The following is a 15,957-nucleotide window of genomic DNA, read 5'->3' on the forward strand; positions in this document are numbered from 1 at the left end:
TGATCTCAGTGCCCGACTAAAGCTTTGTGCAGACCTTACAATTTTGAGATTTAAAACAAAAGGCCTCAAGCTTAAAAAGGGATTCTTTACTTGTTTCCGTGAGCTGTCTCAAAGGATTCCATTTATTTCATTGTGGTCCATTTTGGTCCTGGTGGGCTGATGCACCTAGGGCCCAGTAGACTATGATACCTCATCATAACATTATGAGCAACAAAGTTTGTGAGCGTGATTAAAGCCACAGGTGGAGGGAGAAGAGTTATGTAGCACTGTGGGGAAAAGGTGTGTGTTAGTAAAGCAGAGGGATCGAGTGAGCCTGAGGAGAGAGAGGCTAACGAGCATTAACAAGCTAACAATAGCAAGGCTAGATAGTGAGCGACATTGGTCTGCAGCAATAAAATATAGGTCTCAGTCTTGACATTATAGTCAAGTCGTTCCCTTTTTTAGTCACTTCCTCACTTAAATGTCTTCGATAATTATGTTTGTGACCAAATACCTAGAAAATTTGCAGTCATATCACTCTCAGCTGTACTTAAAGGTGACATATCACGCTTTTTTCATCAATATATATTGGTCTAAGAGGTCCCCAAAACATGTCTTTAAAGTTTATGCTCAAAAAAACACTTTGAAATCAGATTTTGGCATGCCTGAAAAGCCCTCTTCTTCAGTCCTCCTCAGAACACTCTGTTTTCTCTCTGACCACGCCCCCTCAGGAAGTGGATGTGGCCTCGGCTCTCCGGCACGTTGATCTAATGTTTACATGTTGGCTGAATATACACGGCTGCTCAGAGATCACGTTACTTCAACCCTCTGAATCTGATCCTGACGGAGAGGCGCCTGTAGCAGGACCTTTCTGAACGATTGGTCACAGATTTAGTGTTTCTTGTTGTTTTATTTATCAGTATGTCGACGTGTGTCTTGGTACACAGCTACGAACATGTAGCTATGTGGCTATGCTAACTAGCGCTAGCACTTATCCATGATAAATAAAAATCATCCACTAGATCTTCAAATCTGCAGACGTGGGGAGTAAAACCGACCTCTACCAGAAAGGCAGCAGGACCTTTTCTGAAGGATTGGTCACAGATTTAGTGTTTCTTGTTGTTTTATTTGTCAGTATGTCGACGTGTGTCTTGGTACACAGCTACAGCTATGAACATATAGCTATGTGGCTATGCTAATTAGCGCTAGCACTTATCCATGACAAATAAAAATCATCCACTATATCGTCAAATCTGCAGACGTGGGGAGTAAAACTGACCTTTGTGTTTATTAAGACAGCCTACAGCTAGCATGCCTCCCTCCTAAGCTCCTTGTTAGCACACATTTGTGCAGGTAATGAAAAACGGAGGGGGGATTCAGTATTATTTTATACAGTCTATGGGCTGAACAAGCTCCGAGCTCTGACTCCGTGACAGACCGGATATTGTTGCTACGTAACAAAAACAGAGAAGTCTGAAACGGCTCGTTTCACACACATTTACAGAAAGGTGGAGAAATCAAAACAGGGGCAGAATGGATTTTTTTCATTCTCGGGGGGTTTGTAGACATGCCAGGGACACATATTTCAGGTAAAGAACCACTAAAAAGACAATTTTGCATGATATGTCACCTTTAATAATATTTGCTTCAATCACTGAATGAAGCCTGCCTATATTAGGGACAAGAGTCGGGACATTTAATTGCTCGCACAAGTCTTGTTCTGCACTCACTCAGCGCATTACGCACAGAGAGGGGAGGGAGCGAGCGAGCAAGCGAGCGAGAGGTCTTCGAAGTGTTACGGTATAGGCCATTAGGTCATTTACTTGTTTTGTAATGTGTAGGTATGTTTTAGGCATGTTATATCTTAAATAAAAATACATATACAAGTATTTATGTCTCCTTGTATTAGTTTGTCCACCTGTTATTGACATAATGCGCAAATATAGATATTCGAATAGTTCGAACCTATGGTTTTTTTTAGAGCAAATATTCAAACGTCATTTTGGAGCAATTTTGACAGCCCTACTGCCATTACAGACGACAATTGTAAATTAGCATTGTTGCATCCCAGATTTTAATATTGATGTTCATTGTAAACTCTATCCTTAACAAAAACAACCTAATCAACTCTTAAAATATTGCAATTAGGTCATTTTTTAATGTAAAAAAAAAATGTTTTAAATAGTGCACATTTATATTGTGCTCCGTACATATTTCTGAATATTTATGTTTTCTTCTAATTTTATTTTTGTTTTTATGTCAATTCTCTATTTGATTCTTGTCATTTAAACAATTAATGTTGTGAAATATAAATACTAAGCATTAATGATTGTAGATTGATTATTTTCAGAAATAAAACATTTAAAAACCACACTGACCACTAACCACACTGGCTCAGATACTCACTGCACTGTAATTGTATTTCTTGTCATTACTGTTATTATTATTACTGTTAATTTCATTTTTAATTATATTGCTCTCTTACCACTCTTCTTCCCCTCTCTCTTCCTCTGTTTGTGTTTTTATTTCATTTTCTCTTTTTCTTCATTTTCTGCTGTACATCACTTTGGATCAACTGTGTTGTGTGTAAAGTGCTATATAAATAAAGTTGATTTGATTTTGATTTGATTAAAAATAACATTTTCTACTGTATATTATGCCTTAAATTTAAGGTGTAAAATCAAACTTAGATTCAAAATTCAAAAGTATTGTATTTTCTGTTGCCTTTTTAAAAAAAAATAACACCAGATACTGTATGAAACTATGTAGAAAAATTCAGACAAATATAGTACAATTTTCTAAAAACAGTTTACTATTGCAACATGACAACAATCTGAGATTTAAGAACTACTTGTACAATGTAAGCCACCAAGTTTAACATCACACACACGTCCGCATGTACAGTGTGGAGTCAAGGAAACAAAGGCGTCAGCTCGTGTTTCAACTCCTGACGGAAAAAAAGACTCCCACAATTTTCATGCTATTTCCTCCCAACCCCGGCGCTCACCCTGTGGAGACGGCGCTGGGCGGCACTCAGGGTGCTACAGAGCCTCAGCTGGCAGCATGAAGCGGGGACGACAGGGAGATTGTGCTTGACCTCTCCGCTCACCCCAAACATGATGAAGTCCTCTACTTTCTCAGAGGCAGGATGACTTTAGAAAAGTCAAAACTACAACGCAAACTTTCATCTCTCAAAAAAAGAAAAAAACAACCCACACACAAAAAAAACCCCACACAACTGCTGTGTGTTCCATGACAGTGACACGAGGAGTAAAGTGCTGACTCGCCAGCCTCCCCGCCGATTCCTCGCTCTGCCACCGACGGAGCGTGTCTCGATAAATAAAGCAACAAATGCAATGGAGAAAAAAAAAGAGAGAACGAGAGAGGGAGGGAGCGGAGAGCGAGAGCACAGCTATAATTAGTAAGTGATTAACGAGCAGGCATCAGACAGGTCCCACATCATTGATTGTGATGTTGTGCAACTGCACTGAGAAAACGAGCCGGCCCAAGTCAGGGGCACTGAGGTCACACACACACACACACACACACACACACACACACACACACACACACACACACACACATACACATAAACAGAGATGTGATTGTATTAAGTGCATCCAGTGGTCATTAGCAGGAACATGAAGGTAAAGCACATTATGTCAGGAAGGTTACCGCTGCTTAAAACTCACTCGAGAACACAGAGTTCTTGCATTAAAAGTTTTTGATCAGGATAATAACAGGGTTTCTGCTTGTGTTTGCTCCTCATATAAAAGACACAGATTTCAGCTGATAGTTTAGGACTTTTTTTTCATCATTTCCAGAAAGCCAAAGAGAATTATTTATGCTGAAACAAGTCAGCAAACTTTAGCGAAAAACAAATCCAAGCATATTACCCATGAGTGTTTTTCAGAGATACAGTTTTGTTGCATAATAAAGCAACATGAGAGCAGATCGATTCATGTGGAGTCAAGGCACTACATCTGGGGCTGGCTTTTGGAGCTTCCATCCAGGTGACATGAGATGGCTTAGTAATATTTATGTGCATCTACTCTTTGGTCTGATATTTTCTAATCTTATTGAGGGAATTTTTTCCAACTTGAACCAATTCTCTAATAAGGTCGTCCTCTATCAAACGCTGGTCAATTGAAGGTTTGACTTATTTTTTATTCCTGACAATTAAAGCTGCTGTTGGTAGGAATGGTGTAAAAAAATTTCCTTTTTTCTGCTGGGTTTGGAGAAAAGGTCATAATATCCATCGGTACTCATCAGTAAGTGGAGTCATTTCAGACTATTGTGAAATCTCTGTGTTTTCCAATGCCTTTGTATAAAGCCATGTTATTATTCCTCTCGTTCCCGTTATGACGGACCAATCATAGCTAATCTCCAATCCTCTGTCCTGATTGGTTATGGGGCGGCCCCTACTACGTCCTCCGATTGGTTATGAGTTCGGAACTATCATGACTGCACATGCCGTTCTGTGTTGGGGGGCTAAGAGGAAATCTGGTTGAAAGAGATAGTGTTGACATGCGAAGTCCCTCTCTCTGAACAGATGTTTACTCTGTGACTACCAACAGCAGCTTTAAGGAGAAAACAATGAAAACAACTTGATTTTTGAGAGAAAATAAAACGTGCATTAGCTTATTGGCATCAGCTTTACCTTAGGTTCTTCACTTTTCTTTGATTTTCTTATTCAGAACTCTGCTATTAAAGGCAAAGAAAATGGCAACAGCATTCGAGCTGAAGCCAAAACCTCACAGCATGAATATATGGAGAGCAAAATCAGGAGAGAGTGAAGTCTGTGGTAATGAAAGAAATGATAAACTTACAGTGAAGAACGGAAAGTGATGAACAGATTACACACCTGACCTGCCTGTGCTACCATTTAAACCTTTAGCTGTAGCATCTAAGCAACAAACTCAGTGCAACTAAAGACGTTTTTCAACCGCAGGAACTCTACCCCTGAACTAGGGACTTGACCTCTGAACTACGTGCATTTCGATCGGAGGAACCAGGGTCTAAATTTAGTTCAGGAGTAGATAATCCCCCCCCTGAAAAGCCCCTGCTTGGGGGGGTAGTACTTTTCAAAGGTCCTGGGACTTTCTGTTGAACGTTACAGTGTTTGTGGAGTTTACACAGTGTTTTATTAAAATTTCAAAATACTATTTAAAATTTTAAAAAATCTCCACACGTCACTGGCCTGATTTTCACAATCTACTCGGGACTTCAACCCGCGGTCGAAACGCAGACAACAATGGGGGCACAGGAACCTTTTAGTTCTGGGGAAAGCAGTTCTGGGGGCTAAAAGACCCCGGAACTCTTGGTCGAAATGCATTATATGGTTGTGGTAAAACACCCCAATCTTGGCTCTCACAATGACTTATCATGGGTCACATCATTGTTTCACTCCTTCATTTTATTTTGCATTACAATTTGAATGCATGGAAAGGTGTTCATGATACACGCTGCATAGATTTAACACAGAGGTTTAAACTAGGCTTAAAGGGGTTGGGGGAAGGGGGGGGGGGGGGGGGGGGGGGGGGGGTTGTCCCAATTGGAACAGCAAACTGTAACCACACACCCAAACATCAATTACAAAATAATGTCTGTGGCCATGTCGCTGACTGACTGAGAAAAAAACTGCTGTCAGATGAAGGATCAATAAGGCAGGCGGGTTAGACTGACCCGTTCTGCCAAAAGCCCTCTGGCTCTGCACTCCACTACAATGGGGATGGAGAGGAGGGGATACGAGGGTTTTTCACAAATTTGGAGTGTCAAGCTACAGAGGTCTGCATGGGAAATGCACCCATAACATTAATCTATGCTCAGAATGTTGGCACACATTCTAAGTTTGTGACATAAAATCTGCAGTGTCCAGAGGAAAAGAAGTGGTGCTCAAACTGCCATCTTGCCTGTATTTCCCATTGCTTCTTCTTCAGTTTGTCTTTTTCAACAACCATACTTTCACCTCACCCAGACTCATTCTCCCTCCTCCACCCTTCGCTCTCTCTGATGATAAGGCAGGCAACACTAAGTGAAATTTCAAACCCGACTGTCAGATAGAAGGAGAAAGAGGAGAAGCACAGGGTGGTGGAAATGCTGAGGGAAGCAAAAAGAGAGGTGTCTTTCCTCTCTCCCTCCACTTTCCTCCTCCTCACTTTCCTTTTCTTTCTCGGGGCACTGGTCAGGTGCCAACATCAATGTACTTTACTCTCTGGCTGGGCGGGCACTGAGAGTGCTGGCTTGTCACGCATGGCGTAATGTCGCTCTGTCCTTGCCCCCATTCTTTAGTCTGCCAAGCTAATGATGATGACAATGAGAAAGAAGGGGAGGAGGAGCAGCGGAGGCGAACACTTAGGACTTGGCTCAGGTGGTCATGGTAAAGGTTCCTCTATCTAAACAGAAAGCAATGTGTGGAATGTGAAGGGTTTAAGACTTCAGCAGCCACAATAACAGAATAATGCGCTACAGTACGCTACATTATGTTTCCCTAACTAAAGTTGTATTATGTTGCATTACAATAAGATGAAGACCAATAAATATGATACACAAAACAATTCATTGCTATTTGTAGCCTTGCGCGGTGCGGTGTTGCGTTGCGTTGCATTGTGTTGCGTTGCATTGTGTTGCATTGCGCTGCATTGTGCTGCTTTACGTTGTGCTGCGTTGCGCTGCACTGCGCTTCGTTGCAGTGTTGCGCTGCGATGCGTTTCGTTGCATTGCAATGCAATGTGCTGCGTTGCGCTGTGCTGTGTTGCGCTGTGCTGCGTTGCTCTGCGCTGCATTGCGCTTCGTTACAGTGTTGCACTGCAATGCGTTGCATTGTGTTGCTTTGCATTGTGTTGCTTTGCATTGCGCTGCGTTGCGTTGCATTGCACTGCATTGCATAGCATTGCGCTGTGATGCGTTGCATTGCGCAGCGATGCATTGCATTGCGTTGCATTGCGCTGCATTGCATTGCATTGCATTGAGTTGCTTTGCATTACAATTTGATGAAGACCAAACAATACTATGCAATACTGTGGTGTACCACACTGATAGAATGGCATAGGATATGCATTGAGTTGTGTTGTGTTGTGTTGTGTTGCATTGCGTTGCATTGCATTGCGTTGTGTTGCATATACGATAAGACACATCCCAAACAAACCAATACAGGGCAGCTGGAAACGATGCAATGCAATATGATACAAATAAAAATATGTATCATATTGTATTATCTGACAATTTCATTCTTATTGTGTTGTTTTGAATCATTTCGTAAAGTATGGTAAGATACAAGAAGTTACCATATCAAACTTTACAACACTGTACATTTGATAAACTTTAATAGAAGATGATACAATAAAACATGCGATTACCTTCTCATTGTTGTAGTAGGCCAGGCTTTCACCGTTAAATCGCACCCACCTCCTCTGAAAAACGCATTTTCTGCAAAGACAAGAAGTGGTGCATTTAATCCATCCGCCTCATTTACTTAGTTTAATCAGTTTTGAGCAGAAAAAGGCACAAAAAAATAAAAATGAATCTGCTAAGAACAGGTACTCATATTTCATCAAGAGTGCCATTGATTCATTAATGTCAAGAGTTGTATCAGCAGCTGTCAATTAACGTGATCAAAACAAATGGCCACTCACTATTTGAATATTCAGCAGTCCAAGGGCAGTTTGCCAGTTTGCATATCAGACAGTGAAGGAGAGTTTAGAGAGGAAGTAAATGATTGATAGCTCGGTGGTGGAGAAGGCAGCTTTTTCAGGCAGAAACTACTTTCTCCATACAAACTTAGTTGAAGAAAGCACATCTGGCATCACAATACTATCAGGTTATATACAATATTCTTTCCTTTGCATAATGAATAGACGTGCTTCAGGCTTCTTCTACAATGATTTATCAGTTTTGAATTATGATGAGAAATGAGCACTTCTTTATCTGCTCCTGACAGATGTATTTTATGTTGTCCACTGAAAGGTAAAAATGACTGACCTTATATAAAGATGGACAACATGTCTCCAGCTCCTCTTGTTGAAACAAAAGTGAAGCCATAATATTGTTGTATACAAGTGACTTAATTTGGTTTTTAAGCAATTTTTGGGGCATGATTGGCTGTTTTTAGACAGGGCAGCTGACTAGATACATGAAATGTAAGGAGTAGAGAGTGGGAGGAAACATGCAGCAAATGGTCATGGAATTGAACCAGCAACCGCTGCGATAAGGACAATAGCCTCGGTACAGTATATGAGGCATGCATTTAATCCACTAGACCAATAGTGCCACTGGTGACAAAATTTTAAACCATTGTTTGGAATGTACAGTAGGGCCGCAAAAAGCTGCAGTGACATCATTTGTCAACAAAGCTTTCAATCATGGTATTAAATCCTCTTTTTTGCATCAAATAACTAATAAAAAGTAAAATATTAATATATATTTTTTTCAAAGTTAAGAGAGACAGGAAATGTGGGGAGCAGAGAGTTGGGAAAGACACGCAGGAAATGGTCGCGGCCGGGAATCGGACTGGCGACCCCTGCGACGAGGGCTGGAGACTCCATATGTGGGGCGCTTAGACCGCTAGGCCACCAGCGCCCCGAATATCAAGAATATTAAGACTTGGATACAAATCAACATGATACGAAGCGACTATTATAACAGAAACCATGTTTGGGAAAAATTGTATGACATGTATTTTGATTTTAAAGTTTGACCCATTTCCCATCTGTCAACATGGAGGAGGCAAGCTTTATAACTAATACTGGAGCCAGTCACTGAGGGGCAACCACAATGTTTAGTTCTTTTAAGAGTTGTCCTGTCATCCATCTTTTTATATAGTCTATGGTATAAATCACAATAGGGAATAAAAAATGATCTAACATTTTGAACAATCACATCAGATAAAGAGGATTTTTTAATGTTTGATCATTTGAATGTATCATCTGCAGCAGAGCTGTAACCTACCCTTGAGGTGACAATTTGTCCAGCCAGCCCACTTTGAGCACCTGGTGTTTGGGGGCTCCATAGAAGCAAGCGTACGGAGAAATATCAGGCAGCGTGTTTCTGACCAAACCCCCCAGAGTGTCCATGGGCTCAGAGTAGAGGTCGCACTCCACCATGATTAAAGAGTCATCCTTAGGGCCAGAGCCAGCCGGTCCAGCAGCAAGAGCCTCAGAGGTCACTGCAAAGCTTGGGTCCAAACCAGCTTGCGGCAAACTGCTGGCACACTCGTCAACGGTGGAGTATTCGTCTTCACAGGGGTTTGGGATGGTTGGAGCAGGAGGGGGCTCTTTTTCTTTGGCGTCCTTTTGTTTTTTTCTCCTGTAAAAATGTGATGGTGGGAAGTAAAATTTACATTTTGAAGAATACATTTGATTGTTTTCTCAGATGATAGCATTGATGACAGTATTGATAGCATACTTATTTTGCATGAAAGAGAATACGTGTTTACCAAAATGGCAACCTATTCCTCATTAGCTGGGATTCAACTTTCTTGTTATGTTCTTTAAACTGAACAACATACACATTGAATATTGATGAAGGACTTTGATTTGAACATTATTTGAAGTGGGCAAACACCCAATTTGGCTCCAATGTACCATGCTCTCGCTAGCTAGCTAGCCCCAGCAATTTAAACCTCCAGAAACTGATTGTTACCCAGGTGTATGTGTCAGGTTCTTTATGTTTCTTTGTTAACTATCTAAATAGCCTTCAAATAAAATATATTTCAAGCATAAACACAATTTAAACATTTAGAAGGACTTTATTTGTAAAACAGAACATCAAACTGCTGCGAGTTTGTCATGCTCTCGTCGGCTCTGCCTTGTTTCTATGTTGTCAAAACGTATGACACAGGAAACATCACTGAATGTCTTTAAAGACATGGTGGCTGGAAATATTAAATCTCAATCTAAAGGTTGGCGGTTCGATCCCAGCTCCTGCAGTCACATGTGGAAGTGTCCTTGGTTATAGTGACCTCAATATCATCCGAAACAACCAAAACAAATGTGTGTAAAATGTTGATATTTCTTATGTTATATACAGCTAAAACAGACTGGGATCAAATTGACCCCAAGGAACACCAATGCCCTTGTTTTTTTTTTTTTAAAGGAACATATCAATATTTTAATTTTATGTTTTCCCAGTTGTCCCCATTAAATTAGGAAAAGTCATGAAATATGAAGCCAAAAAAAATGCTGTTAGTCATTCATTTAGAGACGTTAAACATTGAATGGGGTCCAATTGACCCCAAGGATAATAGGAGGGTTAAGTCAAAATGAATGGGTGGATGTCAAATCAAATTATTTTTTACAAGTAGAAAAGACAAACAGATTTTGATACATAGGAATACAATTTTTTTTTAACATGTTGTTAAATATACACATATAATTTTTAAAATGCTGTATAACCTTTAAAGTGCCTTCTTTTACATGGCTAAAACAATTAACCCTTGACTTCTCTTTTTTAAATGAGTTCTAAAGCAGCATAAGAATGTATTCATATGGTTGCCCGTTTTATTCTAATAATAGAAAATCTGAAACGTAAGAATGAGCACAAATGCAAATGAAACTATTGTGTTGGTGAGTTTAACTTTCACAAAAGGCAGCAAAACATGAGCAACTGAACCAATGTGACCATGTATCAATTTTCTAGTCTCAAGTTTCAAACCACAATAACTTTACCCGTGGTTAGCACCTGTCACCTAAAAAAAAGTGTGGTTATTTGTACACACAGAGCGTGGGACTGTAGTTGTGTATCTGCATACCATACCTCTGTTTTTTCTGTTTTATCTTCTCTTTAAACCCCTTCTGGAGCCCTTCTTTAGCTCCTTGGTCCTATAGAGCACAGGGGAGATTAGCATCAGATAAAAAGAAAGTGTCCATCTTTCAGTCAGACAGTGTTATCTTGTTGCAGCGCTAAGCTATGTTAACTTTAGTGGCTTGGTGACATTTCCATTAACCTCAGAGGGCAGACTGAAACAAGCACATTTTCCCCTCTGCTGTGGCGACAACATTAACACACACGGAGAGGGAAGTTTGGTGTGCAAACTGTGCCTGAAACAGAGCTGATAGTGTTGAAGATGTGAAAATTGTCTGTTCCTCTTTGGTAAGCTGCTACTCACTGTCCACTAGTAGAAGGGGGGGGGGGGGCTGTCTTACCAGAGTGCTCTCAGGGTTGTTGTACAGGAACATCTCTCCGTAGGGAGCGATTGGCGTCAAGGTTCCTTGAAGCGGAGCTAAAAAGGACAGATGGACGACACATTAGTGGTTTTGTCAGTGTTGAGACTTGCAGAAACAAGTGTGAAGACCTTTGGTTAATTTTTTAGTTCTTCATTTGTGCATTACATATAAAAAGAAAAAGAGACATGTATGATAAGATTAAAATACCCGGGTGAAAATATCTACATGGGAAAGCGATAGCATCTGAAAAGTTTTAAATAAACTATGATTGGTCTGTTGAGAGGCTGAACTTAGCTGAGAACATATTTGGTGGTGCTGTTAATCAATGTGCTTCTTGATCCCAGTAGTTTACCATAAAGTATTAAAATGTATCAAATTGTGTTGAAAATGTGTGTAGAGACTGCCATCTGCAGGTTGAAACCTGACTACTGCAATGGAGTTTTTCTAATGGCTGGCTGAGTTCACAATGACGCATTTGGTACTTGCATCTGTCATCCTACCCTTTATAACCTACCTCACCACATTCCACAAACTCCAGCCCTGTCCAAATTGATACATTGGCTACGTTTACATGAGACTTTTAATTCCTCTTTAATTCAGAATAAAAATTAAATCCTCTTTAAAATGATTAAAAATGACCTTGTAAACACCTAACTCCGAATTAAAATGACCATTCCGAATTAAACTTAAATCCAAAGTAAGTGACTGGTTTATTCTGATTTTAAAGGTGACATATCACGCTTTTTTCATCAATATATATTGGTCTAAGAGGTCCCCAAAACATTTCTTTAAAGTTTATGCTCAAAAAAACACTTTGAAATCAGATTTTGGTCTGCCTGGAAAGCCCTCTTTTTCAGTCCTCCTCAGAACACTCTGTTTTCTCTCTGACCACGCCCCCTCCGGAAGTGGATGTGGTCTCGGCTCTCCAGCACGTTGATCTAATGTTTACATGTTAGCTGAATATACACGGCTGCTCAGAGATCACGTTACTTCAACCCTCTGAATCTGATCCAGAATCTGATCCTGACGGAGAGGCGCCTGTAGCAGGACCTTTCTGAAGGATTGGTCACAGATTTAGTGTTTCTTGTTGTTTTATTCATCAGAATGTAGACGTGTGTCTTGGTACACAGCTACGAACATGTAGCTATGTGGTTATGCTAACTAGCGCTAGCACGTATCCATGATAAATAAAAATCATCCACTAGATCTTCAAATCTGCAGACGTGGGGAGTAAAACCGACCTTTGCCAGAAAGGCAGCAGGACCTTTCTGAAGGATTGGTCACAGATTCTGTGTTACTTGTTGTTTTATTTGTCAGTATGTAGACGTGTGTCTTGGTACACAGCTACAGCTACAGCTATGAACATGTAGCTATGTGGCTATGCTAACTAGCTCTAGCACTTATCCATGATAAATAAAAATCATCCACTAGATCTTCAAATCTGCAGACGTGGGGAGTAAAACCGACCTTTGTGTTTATTAAGACAGCCTACAACTAGCATGCCTCCCTCCTAAGCTCCTTGTTAGCACACATTTGTGCAGGTAATGAAAAACGGAGGGGGGATTCAGTATTATTTTATACAGTCTATGGGCTGAACAAGCTCCGAGCTCTGACTCCGTGACAGACCGGATATTGTTGTTACGTAACAAAAACACGGAAGTCTGAAACGGCTCGTTTCACACACATTTACAGAAAGGTGTAGAAATCAAAACAGGGGCAGAATGGATTTTTTTCATTCTCGGGGGGTTTGTAGACATGCCAGGGAAACATATTTCAGGTAGAGAACCATTAAAAAGTCCATTTTGCATGATATGTCACCTTTAAATCCGAATTTAATAACTCCTCAATCATGTATACGTTCATTCCGCCACTCGACCAATCAGGACAGAGGGTTGGAGAGTAGCTCTGATTGGTCTGTGATAACGGGAAAGAGGAGAATAATAACATTGCTTGATACAAAGGCATTGGAAAACACAGAGATTTCACCATACTCTCAAATTACTTCACTTACACATGAGTACCGATTGGTATTATGACCTTTTCTCCAAACCTACCAGACAAAAAGTACAGTTTTTTACACCATTTCCTACCAACAGCAGCTTTACATCAACTTATTGGAACTTGTTGCTGCTCACAGCTTTGTAGTTTTTACTGTAACATCTATGTCAAAAGTTTTATATGTTGGAACTTAGTTGAGTTTATCTTTGAGGGAGTGTAAAATCAGTAAGAAACCTTAATGTTAGTGATTTAAGTTGATAAGTGCTAAATGACAGTGGCGTATCTAAAATTTGGGACTGGGGTGCCCCTGTTTGGCCACCCCAGTCAGATGTTCTACATACGCCCCTGTTTGCCTCTTCCCTCTCCTCCACAATCCTCCACAGTCTGTCTCAAGCTGCTGCCAAGGCCATTTCTTTCTCTTTGCTCCTGCTCCGTGGTCGGTGGAAGCTAAAGCAGAAGAAGAAGAAGATCGACTCAGGCCAGACACTATTAGTCTGGAGACCCGGGGGCCACCCTGCGTGGGCCACTGCCTGTCACGGTGAAAAATGACACCAACCTCTCCAGAGGATTGTAAGGGCCAGAAGACGTCGCTGCGGGGGCTAGACACACACATAGACACTGGTGGAGAGGAAGATATGCACGCAGACAGCGGTGTAAAAAGATTGAAACACCTTCAGACATATAAAGACGCCTTGAGACAAACTAAGACATTAAAGGATGGCCAGTTAAATGAGAACGAACACACATACCGGTACAGAGTTTTAAAGCTTTACACACACTTCCAAACAATGCAGGCCATTACAGAAGGGCACAAAGGCCAGTTACTGGGCTGTATGAAGGGGTCAGTTTACTCCATGATAGAGTACAATCCAACACAGCCACTCTCTCTCGTCGGGCAGATAGCAACCATCAATCATCATCTATCAGCTGACCTTCAGGCCACTTGCGATTCTCTCTGAGGGCCGCCGGACGCTACTGTACTCAATTCCTGTCTGATTCCCTCTATTCTTCCCTCTCTAACTTCTGCTTTTCTCTCTGTCGACCACGGCGCTTCTTTATCTGCTCCCGACCAGACGCTCTGTCAAAGTCGCAGTCGGGGAAACGACCTAGATGCCGCCATCAGTCCTGAGCTAGTGAGGAGATTGATTTTGCTCTGAATGAATCCTCCGTTCTTTTAAGTCGGGGAGTTACAGGTCAGTTTGTTATTATCACTCCCACACTGAGCCCGGAGGACACGCAACTGCCTTCACCTGAATTCAAATAAGTCACCAACGTATTTATTATTTCAGTCACTGGCTCCCCTGAACTTACTTGTCAATAATCCGACAACAACAGAGTCGAGAGTAGTCTTTATAAAAACTCATATAATGAAAATGGGTTGTTATATCCATCCATCCATTATCTTGACCGCTTATCCCGTTTGGGGTCACGGGGGGCTGGAGCCCATCCCAGCTGGCTTCGGGCGGAAGGCAGGGTACACCCTGGACAGATCGCCAACCTATCACAGGGCTAACACAGAGAGACAGACAACCATTCATGCACACACTCACACCTACGGGCAATTTAGAGTGATCAATCAACCTGAGCATGTTTTTGGATTGTGGGAGGAAGCCGGAGAACCCGGAGAGAACCCACGCATGCACGGGGAGAACATGCAAACTCCACACAGAAAGGCACGTTTCACACACATTTACAGAAAGGTGTAGAAATCAAAACAGGGGCAGAATGGATTTTTTTCAATCTCGGGGGGTTTGTAGACATGCCAGGGACACATATTTCAGGTAGAGAACCATTAAAAAGTTGATTTTGCATGATATGTCACCTTTAACAACCGATTAATCGATGATGGATTAATTGTGTACATCCCTAGATTAGACTGAGCCCTACCTGTAAAATTGTACTGGATCTACCTGTCTTGATGTTGGGTCTTTGTTAATAATTTAACATGGAGTATGGACTAGACCTGCTGTGTTTGTATAAGCGTCTTGAGATAGCGTTTGTTGGCGCTATATAAATAAAGACTGATTCATTGATTGATTTGTGTCTTGTAGTTTTTGTTCTTTTTCTATGTATTAGTATAATGTCTGAGCACAAGGACATATAAAACTCCCTCTGTTTTTTGGTGCTGTGACCTTGGACATACAGCCCTGTCAGCAAAACTGCAATATCATAGTGACAATCAGCATATACAACATAAACAGTATAGTGCTTACAAAAGGGCTCAAAGTGAAACCTTCGACTGTTCGAAGAAGGCCCTAAAAAGAAACACCCACTACTGCAATTACAGGGCATCATTTAGAAACTGCTTACTACAACTGGTCTGCTGTGTTGTAATAGTTAAAGCATTTTCTCAGAGGGATTTTCTGAAGAAACATTAAAAGATGAATATAAATTAAAATTCTGACAGCCTCCTGATTGTATACAACAATCTTTATTTGAGGACACAAGTTTTGCAATTCATCTCAGAATAAACTCATGTGAAAAAATTTGTCAAATAACGCCTTGCTAGACCTTAGTGTGAGGGGAAGCTTTAGCTTGCTAGTCGAGCTCCCCCATCCCCTGCTCTGGGACCACCTCAGCTCCCACTCTTCCTCCGTCTCTCTGCCTGTTTTGCATCCATCTCCTCTTCCTTCCTCCCAACGCACTTCACTGTCTCGCCTTTTTCTCTCTCTTCTCACTCCCTGTCTTGTTCCATACAAAGGAAAAGTTGAAAGATAAAGAAATAAAAGCAAGGCCTATCAAGAGACCACTGCAGTGAAGAAACATGGAACAGAACAAGGGAAGAAAAAGAAGCCCAGAAAAGAAAGAAAGTCGGAAG

General features: G+C 41.1%; 1 protein-coding gene across 1 annotated transcript in view; it reads right to left on the reverse strand.

Annotated features, from left to right (window-relative positions):
* The window catches only part of zmp:0000000660 (arf-GAP with Rho-GAP domain, ANK repeat and PH domain-containing protein 2), a 209,934-nt gene that overhangs the window by 182,546 nt on the left and 11,431 nt on the right, over positions 1-15,957 (reverse strand). The window contains 4 exon segments of the mRNA XM_034676822.1: positions 7,338-7,407; positions 8,926-9,282; positions 10,732-10,796; positions 11,121-11,197. Of these exon segments, the coding sequence (XP_034532713.1) occupies positions 7,338-7,407; positions 8,926-9,282; positions 10,732-10,796; positions 11,121-11,197 (569 nt within the window).

The sequence above is a fragment of the Notolabrus celidotus genome, chromosome 23, assembly GCF_009762535.1.
Source record: "Notolabrus celidotus isolate fNotCel1 chromosome 23, fNotCel1.pri, whole genome shotgun sequence".
Lineage (NCBI taxonomy): Eukaryota > Metazoa > Chordata > Actinopteri > Labriformes > Labridae > Notolabrus > Notolabrus celidotus.